This window comes from Micromys minutus (assembly GCF_963924665.1).
Source record: "Micromys minutus genome assembly, chromosome: 1".
Classification (NCBI taxonomy): Eukaryota; Metazoa; Chordata; class Mammalia; order Rodentia; family Muridae; genus Micromys; species Micromys minutus.
In genome coordinates, this window is record NC_137969.1 from 164,613,114 (window position 1) to 164,638,341 (window position 25,228).

At 36.6% G+C, this 25,228-nt stretch overlaps 1 protein-coding gene and 1 pseudogene across 2 annotated transcripts; one reads left to right on the forward strand and one right to left on the reverse strand.

The window, feature by feature from the left end:
- Positions 1-1,939: 1,939 nt before the first annotated feature.
- On the forward strand, positions 1,940-9,178 carry RAD51AP2 (RAD51 associated protein 2; the record flags this gene model as incomplete). Its single annotated transcript, XM_080938153.1, has 4 exons — positions 1,940-3,168; positions 3,484-4,973; positions 5,512-5,586; positions 9,060-9,178. The coding sequence occupies 4 exons, from the start codon at positions 1,940-1,942 to the stop codon at positions 9,176-9,178; spliced, it is 2,913 nt and encodes a 970-aa protein (XP_080794279.1).
- A 1,439-nt stretch (positions 9,179-10,617) lies between these two features.
- On the reverse strand, positions 10,618-12,650 carry LOC308416694 (adenosylhomocysteinase-like; annotated as a pseudogene). Its single transcript has 2 exons — positions 12,626-12,650; positions 10,618-11,818 (listed from the first exon to the last, which is right to left on the reverse strand). The product of its transcript is annotated as an adenosylhomocysteinase-like (transcript).
- Between the last annotated feature and the right edge of the window lie 12,578 nt (positions 12,651-25,228).

The window sequence follows — 25,228 nt, forward strand, 5'->3', positions numbered from 1 at the left end:
AAAGAGTAGTGCATTGAGAACATGCCTGAAACAGAACATTCTGAGGCAAGTGGTTAAAAAACCAACACACACACAAACACATGGAGTAGAAGAAAATGACACAAGTCTTCATTGTAGATGAGGCAAGCCATGACAGAATGAACTCTGAACGGTTCTGACAGGCACCAGTGCAAAGCTCCTCAGTGGGCTTATCTCATGAACTCAATCAGCATTTCACTTGTTATTTCAGATCTGAACGACAATAAGAGACACCAGCTGAAAGGAAGCAGACAGGTGCTGTCCTGGAATCTCAGTTTACAGTTATTAAAAGAGACAAGTACTTTCAAAGGAGAGCGAGGTAAAACCATAGAGAGGTGTGACATTTGAGACAAGATTTCAAACTAGCCTAGGTGGAACATACAACCTTTTGTATTTCTTACATTCTGTTTCCTTTTGAGGTAGCATTTAAAATAAAAAGAAAAAAATATAAATAGTAACTGCAATAGGCATTATTTATAAATGGGAGTGGTCATTAGTGTAATTTAAAATATGTGAATAGAAGAAAATGAATGTACTTTGGTCTCCATTGCTCTCTCTCTCTCTCTCTCTCTCTCTCTCTCTCTCTCTCTCTCTTCTCTCTCTCTCTCTCTCTCTCTCTCTCTCTCTCTCTCTCTCTCTCACACACACACATACACACACACACACATTTGTATATTCATATCCATGGAGACAGGTGAGAAGAAAGTATTAAACATTTATATGGATTTAATAAAGCTTTGAATGTAGTTTTCAAATAATTTATTGAATTAAGTTTTATCACATTTATATTTTGACTTCTAGTCCTCAAAATGCATAGTTGGTAAAGAATGGTGTGGTGGAGGGCTTAGAAAAGAGTATGTTTTTTTTTTTTTTTTTTTGCATTTTAAAGAAAAATACAGCATACATTTAAACAACAATCAAGAGGACTGAGGTTTATGCTCACTTAACAGTAATTAGAATTAGATATTTCTTAATGAACATGTATATAATAATAGACATTTAAAAGATCATTTTCTTCTTTATGATTACAGGATTTAAAAAATATGACTAGAAATCATAAAGAAAACTTTCTTAATGCAGAGGGAAAAAACAAAAAAGCATTAGAAATTCATAAATATGAGCCACTACAGGATTATTGTATTTACACTAAGTGAAGTTCAAACATGTACTTTTTATTTCTAAGAAAATTTATCCACCGTATTTGGGGAGTAAATTCTATAACGTCTGTAAAAAAATATAGTCTTAGTCTTAATTGAAAAATAAATAATTTTCTAGGTACTAAGCTGTGTCTGCTTTCCCCTAAATACGGTTAAGTACCAGCCCCTTCTCCACATTTATAACTTAATAAAGTGGGAAAACTGATTTTAACTATAAGTCGGATATTTCATTTGTTTTTTATTTCTGGATACAGATATTTGGCTGACAGAGTCATTGGATTTTTTTTGGGGGGGGACAATCCACCTCAAACAAACAAACAAACAACATTAACAACCCCCCCCCAGGGGGGGTGAAAACGCTTCAGAGGAAAGCATCGACTTTTGAACTTAAAAACAAAAATAAAATAAGACTAGCTCCATCCACAAAACTCAAAACACAGATTCTGACTTTCCCTCTCAATTCTACCCGAGGGAAGGCCAGAAACGCGGAGAACAGCTAATGTCTTCACAGCAGCAATAAAGAAGGGTGTAACGGTCAGGAGCGCTCTGAGCTTTGACGGACACAGGTAAAGGCGGAGCTACGGGGGGCGTGTCGGGGGCGTGGCCAGGCTGGGGCGAAACCTGGACTGCTTGCCTAAAGCTGGGCTTGAGGGGCGTGGTGGTGTGACAAGGGCTGATGCGGGGGGCGGGGCATAGCCCGCTGGTGCCCTTTAAAAGGCCGGAGCGTGGCGGGAATCTCCGGCAGACGTTCCTGGTAGGCGCTCATGTCTCTCTTCCGGCCCGCGTGGCCTTCGGGGCCTACCTGGCCTGTCTCCTCAGAAAGGACTCCTGAGGACCCCGCTGCGGCGTCACCCAGCAGCAAGCGGCGTCGTCTGAAGGAGCCGGACCGCGTCTGTGTGGCGGGATGGCCGCCGCTTGTGGTGCCTCGCTTGTCGGAGGTAGAAAATGTCTGGGAGTGGTCCCTCAGACCCTTCACAGCGTTCCTCATTCCAAAGAACCCGGGCAGCTCAGGCGGTGGGAGGCAGCCATGTGACCCGGGATGTCAGGACAGAACATTCCAGACGCAGAGTTGTGGGCAGTCAGGAATCTCAGCAAGAGCAGGTTGTTCGAGGGCTCCAGGAAGGTCCTGTGAAGCAGGACTGCAGGACAGGGAGGCTCTGGGTGTGAGCCTTGGTGACCACACAGAAGTGAGTCGCGCTCCACCCAATATCCCCATACCCTGTTTCCAAGGAGTCAAATGGGAGCCTGAAGAATTTCCTGAGAAGAAAATGATTCTGAAAGAAAAGAATTCTGTGAGACAGCCAGGAAATCCATTTCTAGATGTAACATTTTCTGTGGAAACTAAGTCAGCCTTACGTGAAATTAAGAACAGATATAAAGTTGACAGTGTTATAACCTCAGAGAAAAAAGAAAACGTTTCATCATCTACACTTAAAATATCAAAATTTCAAAACCAGGCCTGCTTGGAAAGTGCCAAACCTAGCTATTTTAGAGATAGCATCACAAAAAATTTCCCTGAGTTTCCAGGGGATTTAAATAGCAACATGTCCTTTGTCTATTTAAAGGAAATAGCAAAGAAAAAGAATGACAAAATTGTGGCATATGTTAGGGATTTCACAAACATTTTCTCGTCCCAAAATAGACCTGATGCTAAGAAACAAAAGTTACAGGAAGATAAAAAAAATGTACACGTAGAAAATGATTTTTCTGACTATTCTGAAAGTAACCACCAGTCACTCACTATTGAAGGGAAAATAGTCTTGATTAATTTAAACTACTATCAGCACAGCAGTATCGAGTGTGATGTAAGCGACTCTAAAAAGAATTTCACTTTAACACCAGAAGATGCAAATTGGGAGAGAACAGAAAGGAATCAAGTCATACTTGCCAAACAAGAAGAATCTCAAAGCTCGGACTATAACAAATCTATTTTGAAAAGAAAAAAGCAAAATTGTTGGAGAATGAAAAAATTTCAGATTATTTGTGAGAATATGTATAAACATGGAGAACATTTGAATTTGGCAAGGTTACTAGTGACAGACCTTTTACACAAGGGAGATTATCACAGTGTGAAAGTCAGGAATGTAATGATAGGAACTCTGGGTTCTTCCCCCAATTTTATAAAGGCCATTTGGTTTAATGGTGAAGGCAAAAATGCCAATATGCTACAGTGGGGATGCTATATTGTACAAAAATATATTTCAGGAAATAAAGAAGGTAGTACTTTAATCTGTCATAAAATGTCAACATGTGAAATGCAGATTGAAATGCAAAAAAGTAGCATTTTGAGCAAATACTTACAAAACAGTGTTTCCGAATTCTTAAATATTATTCTAAAAACCACTGTAGTTTCTTTGCTTGATAACTTTGATTCTTTCATAAGAAATGGAGATGATGGGAAATCAGAAGAGGGATGTATTTTCAAATCTATAGTGAATTTGAATTATTTGAAAAGTATTATAAAGGAAAGACATATTTTATATCTAACAAAGATGTTAATCTCAAAAATATTAAGACATAATACAAAATCTACAGCAAAGAAAAGGAAGCTATTTAAAATAGAGCAAGCTAAGAAACAAAACATCAATTCTCTTACTATGACAACTAAAAGTTTTCTAATTTACAAACTATGTGAAAATGTTCTCATTTTAATGGATTTTGATAACATGGAAAAACTTTCTTTGACAGAAGAACCTAGTTATGATAATAGAAATTTTGCTGAACAACTCCTAAATATGGAAAATTTGGCTTATTATAGATTTGGTATTGGCAACACACATGTGAAGTCTGAACCTCTATTTATTCAAAATAACTGTGGACATATTAATGAAAAATATTATGAAAGTAGTATATATAATCAAGATTTAGATACTGAAAGAAAATGGAAGTGTAAGACTATTCCCTTCATTTTTAAGTTCATATTTGAAGATGTCTTTAATGTTAGACAACTGTACACATTGCTAAGCCAGAATACATCACACAGTGACCCGATTAATGCTCTGAAGATTAGCTTGGAGACTTTGTTAAGTTATATAGAAAAGAAAATATGTGATTTTGCTTTGAAGAAAGAAATGAAGGTCACAAAAAGGTCAAGTAGTTGCCAAACTTGTAAGGCTACTGACACAGAGAAGGAAGGGGACAGTTTTTCCCAAGTGGACAGCATGTCTTCAGTGCAGTCAGCTTGGCCAGTGAGTAAGAGTATAAATGTGGAAGAAACTACATCTGTTAATCAAATTAATGGAGCTAGCACAAAAGAGGTTGGAAGTTATTTGCAAGAAAGTGAGTTAGCTAATCCGAAGCATTTTCATCCAAAGAATGAGTCTGCATTGTATGCTAATCATCAATTTGAAAGTGATTCCAGTCTGGAGAACAATGAATGTTTTCAGGCCTTAACTTCTAAATGTTCATCAACAGAAACTCTGCCAATAGCAAGAGAGTTTGAGATGAAGAGCAAATTTGATTTAGTACTTGAAGAACTTCGTATGTTTCATGAAATTAGTAAGGAAAATGAAATTCCAAGTACCATGGAAACAAACAATAGGAAAGAAAATTACTTTGGAGAAAGTAATGATGTTAAGGGGGCAAGAGTGAAGATAGAAAAAAAACTAGAAATGGTTGAAGCCAACACAAGAGGTACACTCTTTTTGCCCTGTGATGTGAAAGCAGACCTCAACAAACATAAAAGGCACCAAAGTTTATTTAATTGGAAAATAATACCTTCTTATGGTGAACGGGCAGTTTCCAGTGAGTGTTGTTCAAGATCAGAGGAAAAATTCCTCCATTATACTCCTGAGAAAGGTATGCCATTTAAATTTTATTTTATTTTTTTTGTTTGGTTTTTTATTTTTTATTTTTTTGAGACAGAGTTTTTGTATAGCCTTGGCTGTCCTGAAACTCTGTAGCCCAGACTTGCTTCAAACTTGTAGAGATCCATCTGCCTCTGGTTCCTAAGCACTATGATTAAAGAATACACAACAATTGCCTGGCTTATAATTTCTACTCAGGATAAAAGGTCACAGTTTTTTTCTCCTGTGTAAGGAAAATATACAATTTTGATAACAAATAAAATAAAAAGACTGTCCTTTAATGTATACTATTTCACACAAAGACCTATTTAAATGTTAGACAGTACACTGAAGTTGAAGGAAACAAATTACTTAATGCTCTGGAGTCTTATTTATTTTTTCTAAATATTAGGAGTCAATTGATAAAAACATAGTTTGTCAATGTTCTTTTACCATTTATAGACAAAAGTCACTTTTTCTGGAAAGAGCTTTAATCAGCTAATCAATGCAGTGTCATAAGTGAGTTATAATATGCTAATGTTTATTTTCAGATTATAAGAAACCTTTACCTAAGAGCCCTACTTTTTCTCCTGATGAATGTACAAAAGAAACTTTTCTGAAGGGAGGTAAGATCTTTTGTTCTTTTCTGGAGTATATTTTAAGATGGTTGTTATATTTTCTGAGCATGATGAAACTCCTATGGTTGGTAAAAAACAAGTACAAAATTTCATACTTTGAAAACTATCAGCCACCAGAAACAATGACTTAACCAAATTCTTAAGAAAATGGCTGCATCTAGAGAATATCATACTGAGTGAGATAACCCAGTCACAAAAGAACAGACATAATATGCAGTCACTGATAGTGGGATGCTAACCCCAGAGGCTCGCACTGCCCCAGAAACAACTCACAGACAGTGTGAAGACCAAGAAAAAAGAAAAGAAAAGAAAACAAAACAAAACAAAAAGTCATGCTCAATCCTTACACAACAAGAACACATTGACAAATTCCGGGTTACACCCTGTATTACATATACTTTTTGCTCATTGTAAAAAAAAAAAAAAAAAAGAAAAAAAGAAAAAAAGAAAAAAAAAAGCCAAGCACTGAAAAAAAATTGTATTGATTGATATTTTCTATAACATTCTTTTCTTTCTGTTAAACTCTCTAAAATGTTTTTCTAAAGTCTTGGACAACCAGGGGACTATTGCCTGCAAATTTTTCACTGCCTTATTTACCATGTGGAAAGAGTTTGGTTAAATTCTGTGTATTAGAAACACTGTGCTTCTCCTTTAGATGTTTTGTATACTATTGTTTTTTCTAGGAAACCCCATTGTGGTTTTTATTGTTTCTATGTGCCCTTTTACCAATAAAAGACAATCTATGAAAAAAAAAAAAAAAGAAAACTATCAAGAAGTTACTAATTCTAATATGTAGAGACTGGCTAAACCTGAGAACAATACTGGAAGGTGTCCTCTTCAAAGATGCTTAAATACTTGTAGTTATGTATGACAATAATCTAAATGATAAGATGTGTTATTATTATGTGATTTGTTGGGTATACACTATTAATCGACAAAGTATCAAGCAAAGGAGCATCCCAAATGGATTCCCATTTTCGAAATGCCATAACCATTATGCTCTATGCTTTTTCACCTTTATGTATCTTCTCATGTAGATATTTTATAAATATAAACAACTTACTAATGCTGATCTAGGTATGGTAACTTATCCCTTAATTTCAGCACTAGGGAGGTGTTGACAGAAGAAGCTTGTACAGGTTTGAGGCCAGAAATCAAGGCCCAAATACTCTAGCAATTATTTATTATTATTTAGGTGTTAGTATGATTTTTGAACATGGCTAATATACTTATTTTTATTCTTAATTGCTGTTAAGAAAAACAACCAAAGCAAAATGAAACACTTGCTAATAATCTTTACCTAAGAAGTTTTGATATAAGAATAAAGCAAAATCTAATATTTATTCTTACTTGTACAAATGTGTATAGATAAGAATAGGAATAAAATTAGAAAAAAAGGTGAAGTTATAGTCTTGCCAGAGATTTACATAACCATATTGCATCTAAAATGGACACATTGAAAAGAAAACATACTCATTCAAATATCTCTAGTGAGCCATAATTTCATTTATATGTATACACAGAAATACATACACACATACACATATATGTGCTTTTCATTATTAGAAGAACACAACTTCATTTTGTCTTCCCTTTGTCTTATGATGAATTAACCTTAACAGTTAATTGATGCCTTTTTAGAAGCTTAAAAGAATACAGTCAGTGTCTTCTTCCATGAAAACAAGTGACGGTAGAGGGACTGATTGCCCATGATCTAAAAAGGATGGAGAAAGGCAGGGAACACCTGTCTTTAGGAGCCTATTTTGATGTGGGATAGAAGGAGGAGAAGAAACACACATCTACATTGTTGCATGCTATGTGGCAGCTGCCAGTTAACTGGGTATTTTGTATGTCCTTTAGGCCAGTGTTATTTTGACTTCAATGTGCTGAAGATCTTGTTAAAGAATTCTGTTTTAGTGTAGTCAAGCTCTAAGATTCTGCATTTTTAACAATTTCCCAGCAGACACAGATGTTATTAGCCTAATGACTAAATCCTTAGTACCCTTGGATGTCCAGAAACACATTCTGTAGATCAGGCTGGCCTTGATCTCCAAGATTCACCTGCCTCTGCCAGTGCTGGGATTAAAGTCGAGTACTATGATACCCAGCTAATCATGACATATTTTAAAATACTGACTTAGAACAATTTCACATAGTATTCTGGAATGCTTAGATTTGTTAAAAACTGTGAACAATAAATTAATCAGGCATATAACAATAAGGAAAGGACCATGATTTATTTTGTAAAGGAATATAGTTTCAACACATAGCTTAATGAGAGGTCATTATTTTACAGAGACCTCCTTATCGATGGAAATTAGTGTAATAATTTCCCACTCATTGTAAAATTATCATAAGTCCCTGTTATATTGAAATATAAAAGAGGAATGTATAGTCTAAGAAAGAACTAAAATAGATGATTAATTTTGCTCTGTTCTGAAATAATCTTTTAATGAAGAAGCTCATTTATATAAAATTCCTAAAATTGTCTAATATATAACCAAATGTATTAACATCAGCATGACCCAATCATTTGTTTGAGTTGAGTACCCCTTACATTTAAAAGAGTTCTAAAACTCTAGTAATGAAACTTTTGCTTATCATTAAATTTATGATTTTTATGTTAAATTGAGTATTAAAATGCATATATGGCTTTTTGGAGGGTTACCTTGTTTTCATTATTAATATGTAGTTTAATTTAGAATCGGTTTCATCAGTGTTTACATAGATACATGCAATTTGGCCAACTTTGAAGTCATACTGTTTAGTTTTGTTGGATTTAACAGTGGCTTGATGACAGTGTTTGTAATATTATAATGTCATATTTAAAGTCATAATAATTCACTAAGACCCCAACTTACCAGTTTTACAAATGTAGTATATAGTTTATGTGGAGAAAAGCCATCCTAATGGTAATACAACACATCTACCTGTCTAAGTTAACTGTTCTAGGGAGAAATATAGCTCTTGAAAACAATTGAAGTTCTTGGAAAGTGATGTAATATGATGTCAAATAAAACTAAAGATCAGAGTAATCCATAGCTATAATTATACCTGTATTTTACTAAATAAAAATCTCTTTTAGAAACCAAATGTAACTATTAACAACATGGCAGAATTGCTTCCCTTAAAGCTAAAAAATGACATGCATAAAACACACTATCAAGTGGACTTAAATCTTAATTAGTTTTTGGTTTTACTGGTCTTTTGTCAGATATCTTGACTGGAATACTGGTCCTATGTAGATGTTATATACCTTGGAAAGGTTTCATATTTTTCTTGTATTTGCCTTTCTATACCTTAGAACTGGATATAATAAGATTAAGTACACCAATGCATTTAAAGTGACTGCTATATAAATTCTTAGCAGATGTGTCTAGTATCATGATTAAAATAAGGTCTTCTAAGCATATTGGTATTTTTTTTGCCTCAGTCTGTAAATTATGTTGTCCTTTTTGCAGGCAGTCATTTTTCACATGGGATTTCCAGAGTACAGCCTCTTAAGACATGCAGTCGTCCGATTAGGGTTGGCTTGTCAAGAAGAGCTAGGCTGAAACAGCTTCATCCTTATCTGAAATGAATGAGTTGTAAGGACTTCAAGAAGCTTCTAGACTTTAACAGTTCAGTGTGTCTAGGCATAATTTATTTTTTGCTTTGTATAAGTATTTTCCTTCAGCTTTCAGATTTTGTGCTTTTTAAAAATAAAGTGTAGAGAGGTTCTTTTTTCTATTAATTATCTAATTACCTTTAAAAGAAAACTTTTCGCTGATATTTTATAACATATGATCAATATACACATTAAAGTATTTTCATGATCATATAAACCATTTTAGCTTCTTATTTTTTATGAGTTGCGTGTAATCTCCTTATAGAGAAAAATATATAAGTTTGACTACTTTCTGAAAGGATCTAGGGCTTATAAAAGGGTAATGCACCTCTGATCTAGCAGTCTTTACAGGTATATAAGATCTTGCCTTATAGAAACTTCATTTCTCCCTCCCTCCTTCCTTCCATTCAGTCCTGTCTTCTTCACTTTACCTAGATATCTACTATCTCAGGTTGGTCTCACACTCCCTATGGAACTGATGATGATGATGATGATGATAATGATCTTGAGCTTTTGTCTCTCTTGCCTCCTTGTGCTATAGTTTTCTTCCTGTGCTTGATATTTCTAACAATATACAGAATATACATATTTTAAAGTAACTACCAAAAGAATAAAGCATATTTAAAAATACTAGAAAGATAAATTTTGACATACTGTGGTGGTTTAAACAGGAAGAGCTTCAGTAGGCTCATATATTTGAAGACTTCATCACTAGGGAATGTTGCTACTTGACAGGGATTTGAAGGTGTGGCCTTGTTGGAGTAAGTGTGGCCTTGTTGAAAAAAATGTGTCACTGTGGGGGGTGTTAGTGTTTTAAAATGATCAAGTGATCAAGCCTAGTATCTTACACTCTCTTACAGCTTGTGATCTTTTTTTTTTTTTTTTTTTTTTTTTTTTTTTTTTTAACCACACACTCAAAATTTAATAAAGGGCCCGAATTCTTTAGGCACTAGAAACTTTATTTAACCCACTTTCCTTTGTTAACATTGTAAATTGTACATAAACACTATAGAACAAATTAATCTGTTTATGACCCAGGCTTGTGATAGGAACCATCAATTTTACAGCAGTGATAGGCCTTTTCCTATTTGTGTTTCCATCCCCTTTCAGTCTCTGTCACTTATCCTTTCTTGGTTAATTTATCTTAACCCTGTGAAACAGGGACCAAAAGTACCAACTCCTACTATGAGGTTTAAGAGATGGCCCAAGAGTGAAAGGGCCAAGCTCTCAGGAACCTTCAGTGGTTCCTACACTTTGGTAGACAGAGCTCCTTCTTGTGTCCTGGGCTGAGAAACCAGAGGATCTGTTAACCAAGCACACAACTCTAAAGACCAAGTGAGGATCTGGATAGTAAGGTGCATGGGCTTGTGACCACCACTAACAACATCCAGCCTCAGGACTTCCAGGACTTCTTAGCTCACATTCCCTGTGGATGCCTCCCAGCTACCTCTCTGTTCCCCCTGCCACACAGGAAACAGTATGAGGGATACACCAGAAAGATATACAAGAAAAAACAGCCACAGTGGAGGGGGCGAGGGGAAAACACTGTCGAAGCCACTGCAGAGTTGGTGGCATTTGCTTCTGGGATCGAGAGGTAGGGCCTGGAACAAGAATGGCTTGAAGGGGCCATTAATGGGCATGCCCAGGTATTAAGCCTGCTTCTCAGTCAGCTTGGTCAGCTTCACATTCAACTTACACAGGTGTGCTTCAGCCATTGCCTCATCTAGCTTCTTAGGCAGAAAGTGAACCCCAACGGGGTATTTATCTGGGTGGTCCTCAATCTGTGCCATCACCTAGTTCATGAAGGAGTTGCTCATCACGTAGCTGGGATGGTCCATGGCACAACCCAGGTTGACCAGATGGCCTTCAGTCAGCAAGATGATGCAGTGCCCATTCTTCAACCGGTAGCAGTCCACCTGGGGCTTTTACGCAGCGTTTTTATTGAACCACTTTACATCAATCTCCACATCAAAGTATCTAATGTTAAAACAATGGCATCATCCTTCATCTGTTCAAAGTGCTGGCCAAGTATGATATCAAAACAGCCTGTGGTGGTGACAAAGATGTTGCCCTTTTTACAGGCCTGGTCCATGGTGGTTACCTCATAGCCCTCCGTGGCAGCCTGCAGTGCAATGATGGGGTCAATCTCGGTGATGATGACTCGGACCCTGAAATCACTCAGGGTCTAGGTACAACCCTTGCCCACATTACCCTAGCCTGCTACCACTGCCACCTTGCCCGCAATCATCATATCTGTGGTTCATTTGATGCCATCTATGAGGGACTCCTGGTATCCACAGAGGTTGTTAAAATTGCTCTTAGTGACAGAATTGTTGACATTAATGGCAGGCAATTCAGTATTCCATTGGTCTTCATCTTGTAGAGGTTGTGGACCCCAGTCGTGGTCTCCTCAGAGATACCTTGGATGCCTGACAGGAGCTGTGGGTATTTGGTGTGGATGAAGTTAGTAAGGTCACCACCATCATCCAGAATCATGTTGAGGGGATCCATCTTTGAAGTGCAGCATCTGCTCAATGCACCATAGGTACTCCTCATCTGTCTCACTTTTCCAGGCAAACACTGGAATGCCAGCCTTGGCAATCAGCCTGTGATCTTGATGTAGAATTCTCTAGCACCATGTCTGCTTGAACGACACCATGCTTCTCATCATGACTCACAGACTAAACCTCCGAAGCTGTAACTTAGTGCCAGTTACATATTTTCTTTTATAAGAGTTTATAAGAGTTGGTATGGCCATGGTGTCTCCTCATAGTAATAGAATACTAACTAAGACACAGAGAAAAAAAGGAAGGGAACAAAATAAGTATCAAGAAAACATAAGAGCAGCAACAAGGCTGGGTTATCTCAGTCTATTTTTCAGTTACATCTACAAGTAAGCCTAACTGTCGCTGATCATCAGTAAATGTTTTAGACTTATTAAGTTCAACCCTCAACTTCGCCTCTATTCATTGAGTTCCATTCTCCAGCAAACACTTTCCAACTCCAGCATGCTGCTGCTGCAATCCTTCCATTCACTCTTGGCCAGAGAACCCAGCAGGGAACATCTTATTAAATGCAATTTTTTCTTTTCTAACTATTATTTTTTGGTGTATGAATATTTTGCCTGAATGTCTGTGCACCATGTGTAGGCAGAACCTTTGAAAACTAGAAGGGAGCATCAAATCTCTGTAGTTACAGACAGCCGTGAGCTACCTTGTGAATGCTAGGAATTTAACTTGGGTCCTCTGGAAGAACAGCCATTGCTCTTAACTGATGAGACATCTCTTCAGCTCCAGAATGCAAACATTTTGAAATCCAGATTATTTACTTATTCCTGTTTATAAATTTTAAAATTTTATTTTTACAGTCAAGATTTTATTCCCCTCCTGGTCCACCATCCTACTGTTTCACATCACATACCTCTTCCCTGCACCCCTGTCTTCATGACGATGTCCCTACCCAACCCAGTCCACCAGACCTCTGAACTTCCTGGGACTTCAAGTCTCTTGAGGGTTAAGTGCATTTTATTTGACTGACCCCAGACCTGAGAGTCCTCTGTTCTACATATGTTGGGGGCCTCATATCAGCTGGTGTGTGCTGCCTGGTTGGTGATCCAGTGTCTGAGACATCTCAGTGGTCCAGATAATTGAGACTGCTGGTCCTCTTACAAGGTCACCTTCCTCCAGATTTTCCCTAATTCAATCACAAGGGTCAGCAGTTTATGTTGGTTGCTTGGATGCAAATATCCGCATCTGACTCGTTCAGCTGCTTGTTGTGTTTTTTGTTTTGAAGGGCAGTCATGATAGGTCCCTTTTGGTGAGCACTCCATAGCCTATATAATGGTGCTGGATCCCCTTTTGGGCCTTTCCCTGGATCTTTTTTTTCTTTTTTCCCTCAGGATTTTCTCCATTTCCATCCTTTCAGTTTTTTGAGATAAGAACAATTATGGGTCAGAGTTTTGACTGTGGGATAGCAAACCCGTCCCTCACTTGATGCTCTCTTTCTGCTGGAGGTGGTCTTTACAAGTTCTCTCTCCCCATTTTAAGGCATTACATCTAGGGTTCCCACCTTGAGTCCTGAGGATCTCTTACCTCCCCTGTTTCTGGTACATTCAGGAGGGTCCTCACAACATCCTTTCTTCTGAGGTTGTCTGTTGCTATTCTTTCTGCTGGCCTCAGGGCTTCAGTCTCTTTTTCCCACCCAATACCATATCATGTTTCCTTCCCACACCCCACTTCAGTCCCCTTTCTTTCCCAGGTCCCTCCTTCCTTCCTACCTTGTGGTTGCTTTCTTTTCTGACCCAAGTGGGACTGAAGCATCCTCTCTTGGGCCCTTCAGCTTGTTGACCTCTTTGAGTTCTGTGGACTGTATCTTGGGTATTCTGTACTCTTTGGAGGGTGGGGTAGCTAATATCCACATATTAGTGAGTACATAGTGCACAGTGCATGTCTTTTTGGGTCAGGATGGTATTTTATAGTTCCATCCATTTGACTGCTAAACTCAGGATGTTCTTATTTTTAATTGCTGAGTAGTATTTCATTGTGTAAATGAACCACAATTTTTGTATCCATTGCTCTGATAAAGGACATCTGGGTTCTTTCCAGCTTCTAGCTATTATAAATAAGGCTGCTATGAACACAGTGGAAAATGTGTTCTTGTTATATTTTTGGAGCATCTTTTGGGTATATGTCCAGAAGTGTTATAGCTGGGTCCTCAGGTAGTACTATCTTCAATTTTTTGAGGAACTTCCATACTAATTTCCAGAGTGGTTGTACCAGCTTGCAATCCCACCAATGGTGGAGGAGTGTTCCTCTCTCTCTACATTCTTGCCAACATATGTTGTCACCTGAGTTTTTTATCTTAGCCATTATGACTAGTATGAGGTGGAATTTCTGGGTTGTTTGGATTTGCAATTCCCTGATGACTAAGGATGCTGAATATTTCTTTAGGTGCTTCTCAGCCATTTGAGATTCCTCTGTTGTGAATGCTCTGTTTAGATCTAAACCTCAGTTTGGGGGTCATTTGGTTTTTTGGAGGTTAGCTTCTTGAGTTCTTTATCTTTTTTTGGATTAAGTTATCACTCTACTTGAATAGCCTCTGCTACTGTTGTCTCTTCCTCTTACCTTATTCCATATATTAATCAGAAGTGAAGAAGACCTTATATTCAGAACTTAAGTTTTTTCAATAACCACAACATATTCATTATGTATATATGAATTCATGAGGATACAGGTTGACATGGAGATGTCTTTTCTTTAGTCAGATTCACTTTATTTTTGAAGCAGGATCTCTCACTAAGTATCAAGGTTACCATGTCGGCTGATTGGCTCATTAGTGAGCCCCATTATCTTATCTAGTTTTCCCAATGCCATATTTTTATAGGCATGTGTCCCTGTGCTGGACCAACCTCATGGAAAAAGAATAAACTCACAGCCTCTGGGAACAATTTAAATGAAGTACTGTGGATCTCTGAACTCCAGGCTTTCTAGTTTACTTCTCTTTCATACTGACTTCTAACAGGCACTTCAAACATGTCATAGTTCAGGAGAAGCTCCTTCTGTTTTCTCAGTAAGTCCCTCTTCATATACTTTACATTTTAGGAAGGAGGAGGAGTTCCATTAAGTGGCTCAGAGCAAAATCCTTGGAGTCATCTCTTCACTTCCCTAACTTCCAACTGACCTATCACTTTGGTTTCCCTTGCTCAAATAACTGTAATAGAATTGAGTTCTTCCTTAGTGAGCTTCTTGCTTCAGTTCTTGCTTCCATCTTTTCTGAATGTAATATCCAGAAATAATATTTGCATTATAATTCAAAGCATGTTATTGCTCAGCTCAATACAATATCATCATCTAAAGTTTTATTTTATTTTGACTAAGAGTCAAATTCTTACTTTTGTGGTTAAGAACTATTACATTCCTAAACTCCTTCCTATTGTTTCCTTGTTTGTCCCACTGAAGACACACTATCTTTTCTTGAAATGGGTGATTCTACTTCTGGCTCTGTGCACTTGCCTGTCTTTCCTGGCATGCTTGTTAAGCTAGCAGTACAGCTCATTCTGCCACTTCCATAGCCCGTGATCAAATGTTCCTTTTAGATTGGTTACTTGTAAATGGTTAAAAGCTTCTTGCCACTACATGTTTCTCTGAATGGTAATATTATAAAGCACATAGGGTGTTTTATGAATACTACACTTAAATATACATATCTGTTACTGAATCTATCTTATTCTTACCTTTTCATTTATTCTCTATATTTTACAGTAGATTTGGTTATTGTAGTATATTAACTCAAAAGTTTAGATATTTAAGTATTTAAAAGTATAAGAATAGGTGATCATAGGGGTAACACCTCAAATGTAAATTCAGAGTATCTAATAAAAATAAGAAAAAAAGAGCAACACATTACAATGTCCCCTTATGTTGCTTAGCCTTATGAGTTTTAATTCACAGGTATTCACATGACATTTATTTTCATGCTGAGTACTTTTGTCTGTGTCCTATTTCAGCTCCTAAAAACAATTCCTGCTAACAAAATAGAAGAAAAAACTCTCTGTGGGGCCATTTTCAAGGGTTAACATGTTTTTAAACATCTCTTCTTACAGGGAAGCTTTTGTCAAGTTGACAGTGTAATTTCCTTAAAATTCAGAATCCCTATATAGAAAAATCCATAAGAAAACCATCCAGGGGACATACCCATTGTTTAGAGTGTAGAACTGTCTTCTTTAAAAGAAAAAAAAATTAAAAATGGTCTCACTGTAAGTCTGTACTAAGTGAAGATTATTGCTAGAAAAAAATCACTATTGTGGGAGTGTACGTGCCTATTGGTAAGTGAAAAGAAGCAATCTTGGAAAGCTATGAAATACTGTGTGCTTCTAGCTCTCTGATGTTCTGAGAAAGCAAGAATATAGTGGCAAAAAAAGACCAATGCTTACCAGTGCTTTTAAAGGGTTCAATGTAGATAAATAAATAAATGGAATAGAGAAAGTTTCAAGCAAGCAAAATCATTTCTTTATTTGATACCATAGTGATGCATGTATGGAAATGTGTACTCAGAAATCCCTTTGGAAATTTACAAAACAAAGGTGAAGCCTACTATAAATGTGGACTTCATTTGAAATATTATTCAACATGTAGCTTGAGTAGACCAGTGCAGGATGTTAAGAATAAAGAAACAGGAAGTCACATGCAGAAACTTTATTTTCTGTTTTACTTTTTTTGTAAACCTAAAACTATCCTAATAACCAAAATCAATTAACTTGTTACAACTCACAATTTTAAAAATGTTAATGTCCTATAAGAGCTGTGTCTTGTCATGTCTTAAGAAGAATTTTGATCTATGAAGCATTTATAGCTCTTAAGCAAATATATTTGTTGTCTACACAATTTTACTATACTGTATCTTTAGGAATTATTGATGTCATCACCATTTATTCCTTTTTAATCATTCTCAAAGTTCTTTGTATGCAGTACCCAAAGTATTTCTGGATATAACTTAGAAGTGCCTAACTAAGTTTAAGTGTTTTAGCCATATGAAAAGGTCATTTTACAATGCACCGTGGAAAGGAAAGTTTTACTTTGAAACTGGACAAAATAGTAAAAGGATATAGAGTAAGGAAGAAGAAATAAGATAGGTATAGAGAGTATTCCCTATAATCTGAGCATTTGGAGAAAAGAGGAGGAGGATCAGGAATTAAAGGGCAGCTTGGAAAAGAAATACTGTAAACTCCTAGACTTATCAATATAAATATAAACCCAAACATAAAAAAATTATAAAGAAAATGCTTAAGTGGTACTAGGTATATAATCAGAAAACATTGTCAGTAAACAGCACTGATCAACTGTTTTGGAGTTTCTAAGACAGTTTCATGCACAAGATCAGATTAAAAAAAAGTAAATAGAAATGTAGTATTGCCTAGTGAGTGAAATTTAATAGTAAGTGTGTTAGTCATTCAGGGGACACAGCAAGCAAAACAGTTTTTTTTTGGAAGTGAATAGGTAAGGACAGAAAAAGATTTAATCAGGTAAGTGAGAAGAGTACCAAGAAGAGGAAAGATAGTGGGCAAATGAGAAAATATACTTGGGAGAGAGTAGAGTAAACTACATCAGGGGAGTTTAGTTGTAGGGAATTGGGGGCTGTCTTAGAAGCTATGTTAGGTAAGGCTCTATTAAGAGAGCACTGACTGTAAAAGAATGCATTATTATAAAAGATATTATGGCTCAGTACTTTGCCCCCTGGAACAGCAGAGATATGGGGACATATGCCTGGTGAGATTGTGCTGTGAGTAACCAAAGCACAGAGAGGGCTAGGCAGAGCACACAGAAAACATGCCCCTAGCACAGACTCAGAGGGACTCAGGATACTCACAGGAAGCCCTTGCTTGTGGACTAATCACACAGGCCCACAGTAAGGCACAGACCTTTGCCAGTGGGAACTGGGGTATGCCTGGGAAAGGCAGTGTTTGAAGTCAGCTCTACAGGCCCTCATGCACCTGGACCAGATGGGAGCCTGGCACATAGGCCCAGGGAGAGCACACCAGGAGTTCTCAGAGAGCAGAAAGTACTGTGCTATCTGGAAAAGGGTTCCTTTTGGCCTAGAGAAAGAGCCAGGCCCTTGTGAATACTACTCAGGAACTGTTGGCAGAGGGCTGAACTCCCACAACAGCCTCACAAGAACACCCACACCTGAGGCCACAAAGACAGAGCTGGGTCACTGCTACCAGAACTCACTGCTTGTCCACTAAAAGCCAAACACTTAGAAGCAAATTTCTTCTGAAGCCCAAAGGCCCTCAGATCCATAGGAGAGACAGATGCAAGTCACTGACGACAAGACCACATAAAATCACAGATAACAAGAAGGCACGAGGAAAAGAAAAGAACTTAAGCAACGGAAACCAAAACAACATGTCAACATCAGAACCCAGCTCTCCCACCACAACAAACAGTGGATTGCCAAACACCCCAGAAAAAGACAATTCAGACTTGAAATCATACCTCACAATGATGAAGGAGATCTTTGAGAAGCACATGAATAACTCCTTTAAACAAGCACAGGAAAACACACATAAACAAGTAGAAGCTTTTAAAGAGGAAACACACACACTAAAAAACCAACCAACCAACCACCCCCCCCCCCAAAAAAAAGAAAAGAAATCAGGAGTCACAGATGCAAGCATACCAACAGACTACAAGAGATGGAAGAGAGAATCTCAGGGGCCATTGAAAACATAGACAAGACAGTCAGGGAAGATGCAAAAATCAAAAAGCTCCTAACACAAAATGTCCAGGAGATCCAGGACAAAATGAGGAGACCAAACCTAAGGATAATAGGAATAGAAGAGGGCAAAGATTATCAATTAAGAGGCACAGTAAATATCTTCAACAAAATCATAGAAGAAAAACTCCCTACCCTAAAGAAGGAGATAACCATGAGTAAAAAAGAAGCCTACAGAACCCCAAATAGATTGGACCAGAAAAGAAACTCTTTCCAACACATAGTAATCAAAACAACAAGTATTCAAAACAAAGAAAGAATGCTAAAAGCAGTAAGGGAAAAAGGGCAGGTGACATATAAAGGCAGAACAATCAGAATTACACCTGACTTCTCAACAGAGAGTATGGAAGCTAGAAGATCCTGGACAGACATCATGCAGACCCTAAGAGAACACAAATGTCAGTCCAGGTTACTATATCCAGCAAAACTCTCAATTACCATAGATGGAGAGACCAAGATTCCAGGACAAAACAAAATTTATACAATATCTGAACACAAATCCAGCCCTACAAAGAATAATTGCTGGGAAACCCAATACAAGGAGGGGAAACTACATCCTGGAAAAAGCAAGAAAATAACTAAGAAAGAAAACCAAAAGAAGACACACAGAAATAATTCTACCTCTAAAAGCAAAAATAGCAGGAAACAGCAATCACTATTTCTTAATATCTCTTAACATCAATGGTCTCAATTCCCCAATAAAGAGATATAGACTATCAGACTGGATACATAAATGGAATCCAGCATTTTGCTGCATAAAGGAAACTCATCTCAAAGACAAAGACAGACACTATCTCAGAGTAAAGGGCTGGGAAAAAACTTCTAAGCAAACGGTCCCAAGAAACAAGCTGGAGTAGCTATTCTAATATCGAATAAAGTAGACTTTCAATGAAAAGTTATCAAAAAAGATAAGGAATGACACCTTTTACTCATTACAGTAAAATTTATCAGGGGAAACTCTCAATACTTAACATATATGCTCCAAATACAAGAGCAACAATATTTATAAAAGAAACTCTACTAAAGCTCAAAACATATATTGTACCACAATCAATAATACTGGGAGACTTCAAGACCCCACTCTCATCAATGAACAGATCACGGAAGCAGAGACTGAACAAGGACACAGTGAAACTAGCAGAGGTTATGAACCAATTGGAATTAGCAGACATTTTCAGAAGATTTCATCCTAAAACAAAAGAATACTCCTTCTTCTCAGCACCTCAGAGCACCTTTTCCAAAATTGACCATGTTCACAAACGAGCCTCAATAGTTATAAGAAGATTGAAATACTCCCATGCATCTTATCAGATCACCATGGATTAAGGCTGGTCTTGAATAACAACAAATACAACAAAAAGCCCACATACACATGGAAGCTGAACATTGCTCTACTCAACAAAGGCATGGTCAAAGAAGAAAAAAAAAGGAAGAAATTAAGAATTTAATGAAAATGAAAGCACAACATACCCAAACCTATGAAATGCAATGAAAGCAGTACTAAAAGGAAAACTCCTAGCTCTGAGTGCCTCCAAAAAGAAACTAGAGAGAGCATACACCAGCAGCTTGACAACATAGTTGAAAGCTCTAGAACAAAAGGAAGCAGATACACCACAGAGGAGTAGATGGCAAGAAATAATCAACTCAGAGCAGAAATTGACCAAATAGAAACAAAAAGAACTATTCAAAGAATCAACAAAACCAAGAACTGGTACTTTGAGAAAGTTAACAGTATTAATAAACCAATCTAGTTAGCCAAACAAACTAAAGAGCAAAGAGAGTGTGTCCAAATTAACAAAATCAGAAAGGAAAGTGGAGACACAACAAATAAAACTGAGGAAATTCAAGAAATCATCAGATCTTACTAAAACAACCTATATTCAACAAAACTGGAAAATCTGGAGGAAATGGACAAATTTATGGACAAATATCAGATACCAAAGTTAAACCAGGACCAGGTAAACCATCTAAATAATCCCATAACATCTAAAGAAGTAGAAGAAGTCATCAAAAGTCTCCCAACCAAAAAAAAGCCCACGGCCAGATGAGTTCAGTACAGAATTCTATCAGGCATTTATTGACAACCTAATACCAATACTCTCCAAACTATTCCACAAAATAGAGTCGATGGAACACTCTGAACTCATTTTTCGAGGCCACAATAACCCTTATTCCTAAACCACATAAGGAAAGAGAACTTCAGACCAATCTCACTTATGAACATTGCATCAAAAATACTCAACAAAATTCTCGCAAACTGAATTCAAGAACAGATCAAAATGGTCATTCACCATGATGAAGTAGACTTTATCCCTGGGATACAGGGATGGTTTAATATATCGAAATTTATCAATGTAATCCACCATATAAACAAACTCAAAATAAAAAACCACATGGTCATCTCATTAGATGCTGAGAAAGCATTTGACAAAATTCAAAACCCCTCCATGTTAAAAGTCTTGGAAAGAGCAGGAATCCTAGGCCCATACTTAAACATAATAAAAGCAATATACAGCAAACCAATAGCCAACATCTAACTAAACAGTGAGAAACTTGAAGCAATCCCACTAAAATCAGGGACTCGTCAAGGCTGCCCACTCTCCCCCTACCTATTCAACATAGTACTGGAAATCCTGGCTGGAGCAATTAGACAGAAAAGGAAATCAAAGGGATACAAATTGGAAAAGAAAAGGTAAAAATATCACTATTTGCAGACAACATGATAGTATACTTAAGTATTTCCAAACTTCTACCAGAGAACTTCTACAGCTGATAAACAAGTTCAGCAAAGTGTCTGGATATAAAATTAACTCAAGCAAATCAGTAGCCTTCCTCTACTCAAAGGACAAACATGCTGAGAAAGAAATTTGGAAAAAGATACCCTTCACAATAGTCACAAACAATATGAAATACCTTGGTGTAACTATAACTAAACAAGTGAAAAACTTATATTACAAGAACTTCAAGACTCCTAAAAGGAAATTGAAAATCTCAGAAGATGAAAAGATCTCCCATGCTCATGGATTGGAAGGATCAACATTGCAAAAATGGCCCTCTTACAAAAAGCAATAGCTGGCAAAGATGTGGAGAAAGCAGAACACTTCTCCACTGTTGGCGGGCTGGTAAACTGCTACAACCACTCTGGAAATCAGTCTGGTGATTCCTCAGAAAATTGGACATAGTACTACCTGAAGACCCATTTATTCTATTTCTGTGCATATACCCCAGAGAAACTCCAACATACAGCAAAGATACATGCACCACAATGTTCATAGCAGCTCTATTTATAATAGCCAGAAACTGGAAAGAACCCAGATGTTCTTCAGTAGATGAATAGATACAAAAATTGTGATATATTTACACAATGGAGTACTACTCAGCTATCAGAAACAATGACTTAATGAAATTTTTAAGAAAATGGATGAATCTATAGAATATCATCCTGAGTGAGATAACCCAGTCACAAAAAAAAAAAAAAAAAAAAAAAAAAAAAAAAAAAAACCAGACATAATATACAGTCACTGATAATGGGATACTAACCCCAGAAAGCTCTGTACACCCCAGAAAAAAATTCACAGACTGTGTGAAGTTCAACAAAAAAAGAATATATTTTAATTAAAATAGAACTGTATCACATCCCCCTTTCCTCCCTACAGCCCCTCCTAGTTTCTCTCCTATCCCCTCAAATTAATAGCCTCTTTTCCTATATTATTGTTACATATATATATATGAGTATATATATGTACCCACAAATACTTAATTACAATCTTAAAAATGTATTCGTATACTTTTATGCAAAAATGCTGAAAATTTGTACATTTATCTTTGTTTTTTAAAATTAAAAAAATCAGTACTCAGCAAAAAAAAAAAAAAAAAAAAGAAAAAAAAAAAAGAAAATGGATGCTTCTAGAGAATATCATCCTGAGTGAGATCACCCAGTCACAAAAAAAAAAAAAAAAAAAAAACAGACATTATATGCAGTCACTGATAGTTGGATACTAATCCCAGAAAGCTCTGAACACCCAGAAACAACTCACAGATTATGAGTTCATTTAAAAAAAACATTATGCTTAATCTTTACACACCAAGAAAACTTTGACTAATTTTAGGTTTCATTCTGTTTTACATGTACTTTATGCTCATAGTAACTCGTAAGATCTTAATGCATATTATCAAGCCTTTAAAAAACAAACCTACCACTGACAAAGATGTATTCATATACTTGTATACAAAAATGCTTAAAACCTGTACATTCATCTTTGTTTTTTAAAATAAAGTTGTTCAGTTTAAAAAATAATTATTTATGTTCACCCCTTCCTTTTAACTTTAAAAAAAGTAGAATTTTGTTTGTGTGTTTTCGTCTTTTGGTTTCCTTGTGTGATTATTTATTTTCATTTTTTGATTTTCCTCGGTGTAGTTCCCTTCCTTGTGTTGGATTTTTCCATCTATCATCCTTTGTAGGAATGGATTTGTGGACAGATATTGTTTAAATTTCCTTTTGTCCTAGAATATCTTGGTTTCTCCATCTATGGTGATTGAGAAGTTTGCTGGATATAGTAACCTGGGCTGGTATTTATGTTCTCTTAGGGTCTGAATGACATCTGTTCAGGATCTTCTAACTTTCATAGTCTTTTTTGAGAAGTCTGGTGTAATTCTGATTGGTTTGCCTTTATGTGTTACTTGTCTCCCCCCCACCACCTTTTTCTTTCTTTGTCTTGAATATTTATTTCTTTGTTTTGACTATTATGTGTAGGGAGGAGTTTGTTTTCTGGTCCAATCTATTTGGAGTTCTGGAGGCTTTCTTTATGTTCATGGTCATCTAGATCTTAAGGGCAGGGAAATTTTCTTTTATTTTTTTGTTGAAGATATTTACTGTGCCTTTTAGTTGCTATTCTTTGCCCTCTTCTACACCTATTATCCTTAGGGTTGGTCTCCTCATTTTGTCCTGTATCTCCTGGATATTTTGGGTTAGGAGGTTTTTGTTTTTTGCATCTTTTCTGCCTGTTTTGCCTATGTGTTCTATGTTGTCATCAGCCCCTTAGATCCTCTCTTACATCTCTTATAGTCTGTTTCTGATGCTTGTATCTGTGACTCCTGTAGTTGTGTTTTCCTGTAGTTCTTTGAGTGATTTTTGTGTTTCCTTTTTAAGGGCATCTATTTGTTTATGTGTGTTCCCCTGTAATTGTTTAAGGGAGTTATCTATGTGCTTATCAAAGAACTCCCTCTTCATCCTGAAGTATGACTTCAAGTCCAAGTCTTGTTTTTCTGGTGTGTTTGGTAATCCACTACTTGCTGTGGTGGGAGAACTGGGTTACCAAGTTGTCTTGGTTTTCATTGCTTAGTATCTTTCTCTTTCTTTTTGTTATCTGTGATTATAGGTGATATTGTTATCTTTTACTGGAGCCTGTCTCTCCTATGGATCTAAGGGCCCATGGGCTCAGGAAGGAAGGAAATTGCTTCTGGGTGTTTGGCTCTTACAGGCAGGCAGTGAGTTCTGATGGCAGTGACTCTGTTCTGTCTCAGTGGGCTCAGGTAGAAGAGCTCTTGTGAGGCTATTCTGGGAGCTCAGCTGTTTGCTGGCAGTTCCTGTGTCTTTTTTGTTTTGTCTTTTTTTTCTCTCTTACAACTTTATTTTTTAAAAAAGAGGGATACATATACAGATTTTAAAGGAATTTTGACATAACACTATATGAATATTTTTGACAGTACTTAATTTTTTTTTTACAGGAGGACAATGAAATCAACTTAGATATTTTCAAATAGGATAGTGAATAAAAAAAGCATGGCATACATACATAATAAAATTTTATTTGTGAATGAAAAATTGAAATTTTGCAAATTTTAATTTTTAATTGAACAACTTTATTTAAAAAAACAGATAAATGTACAGATTTTAAAAGCATCTTTGCATAAAAGTATATGAATACATTTTTGTCAGTACATGATTTTTTAAAGGTTTGATAGTATGCATTAAAATCTTACTAGTTACAATGAGCATAAAGTACATGTAAAACAAGATGCAACCTGGAAATGGTCAAAGTTTTCTTGGTGTGTAAAGCTTAAGCATGATGGTTTATCATTTTCTTTTTTTTTGTGTGTGTGTTTTTGTCCTTTGTTTTTTCTTGAACTTTATGTAGTCTGTGAGTTGTTTCTGGGGTGTTCAGAGCAGTGACTGTATATTATGGCTGTTCTTTTGTGACTGGGTTATCTCTCAGGATGATATTCTATAGATTCATCCATTTTCTTAGGAATTACATGAAGTCATTGCTTCTGATAGCTGGGTAGTACTCCATTGTGTAAATATACCACAATTTTTGTATTTATTTATCTACTGAAGGACATCTGGGTTCTTTCCAGCATCTGGCTATTATAAGTAGGGCTGCTATGAACATTGTGGTGCATGTGTCTTTGTAGTATGTTGGAGTTTCTCTGGGGTATATGCCCAGAAATGGAATAAATGGGTCTTCAGGTTGGACTATGTCCATTTTTTGAGGAACTGCCAGATTTATTTCCAGAGTAGTTGTACCAGTTTACAAGCCCACCAACAGTGGAGAAGTGTTCCTCTTTCTTTGCATCCTTGCCAGCATCTGCTGTCATCTGAATTTTTGATCTTAACCCTTCTGACTGGTGTGAGGTGAAATCTCAGAGTTGTTTTGATTTGCATTTCCCTGATGACTAAGGATGTCCAGCCCTTCCTTAGATGCTTCTCAGCCATTTGATATTCCTCAAATGATAACTTTTTGTTTAGCTTCG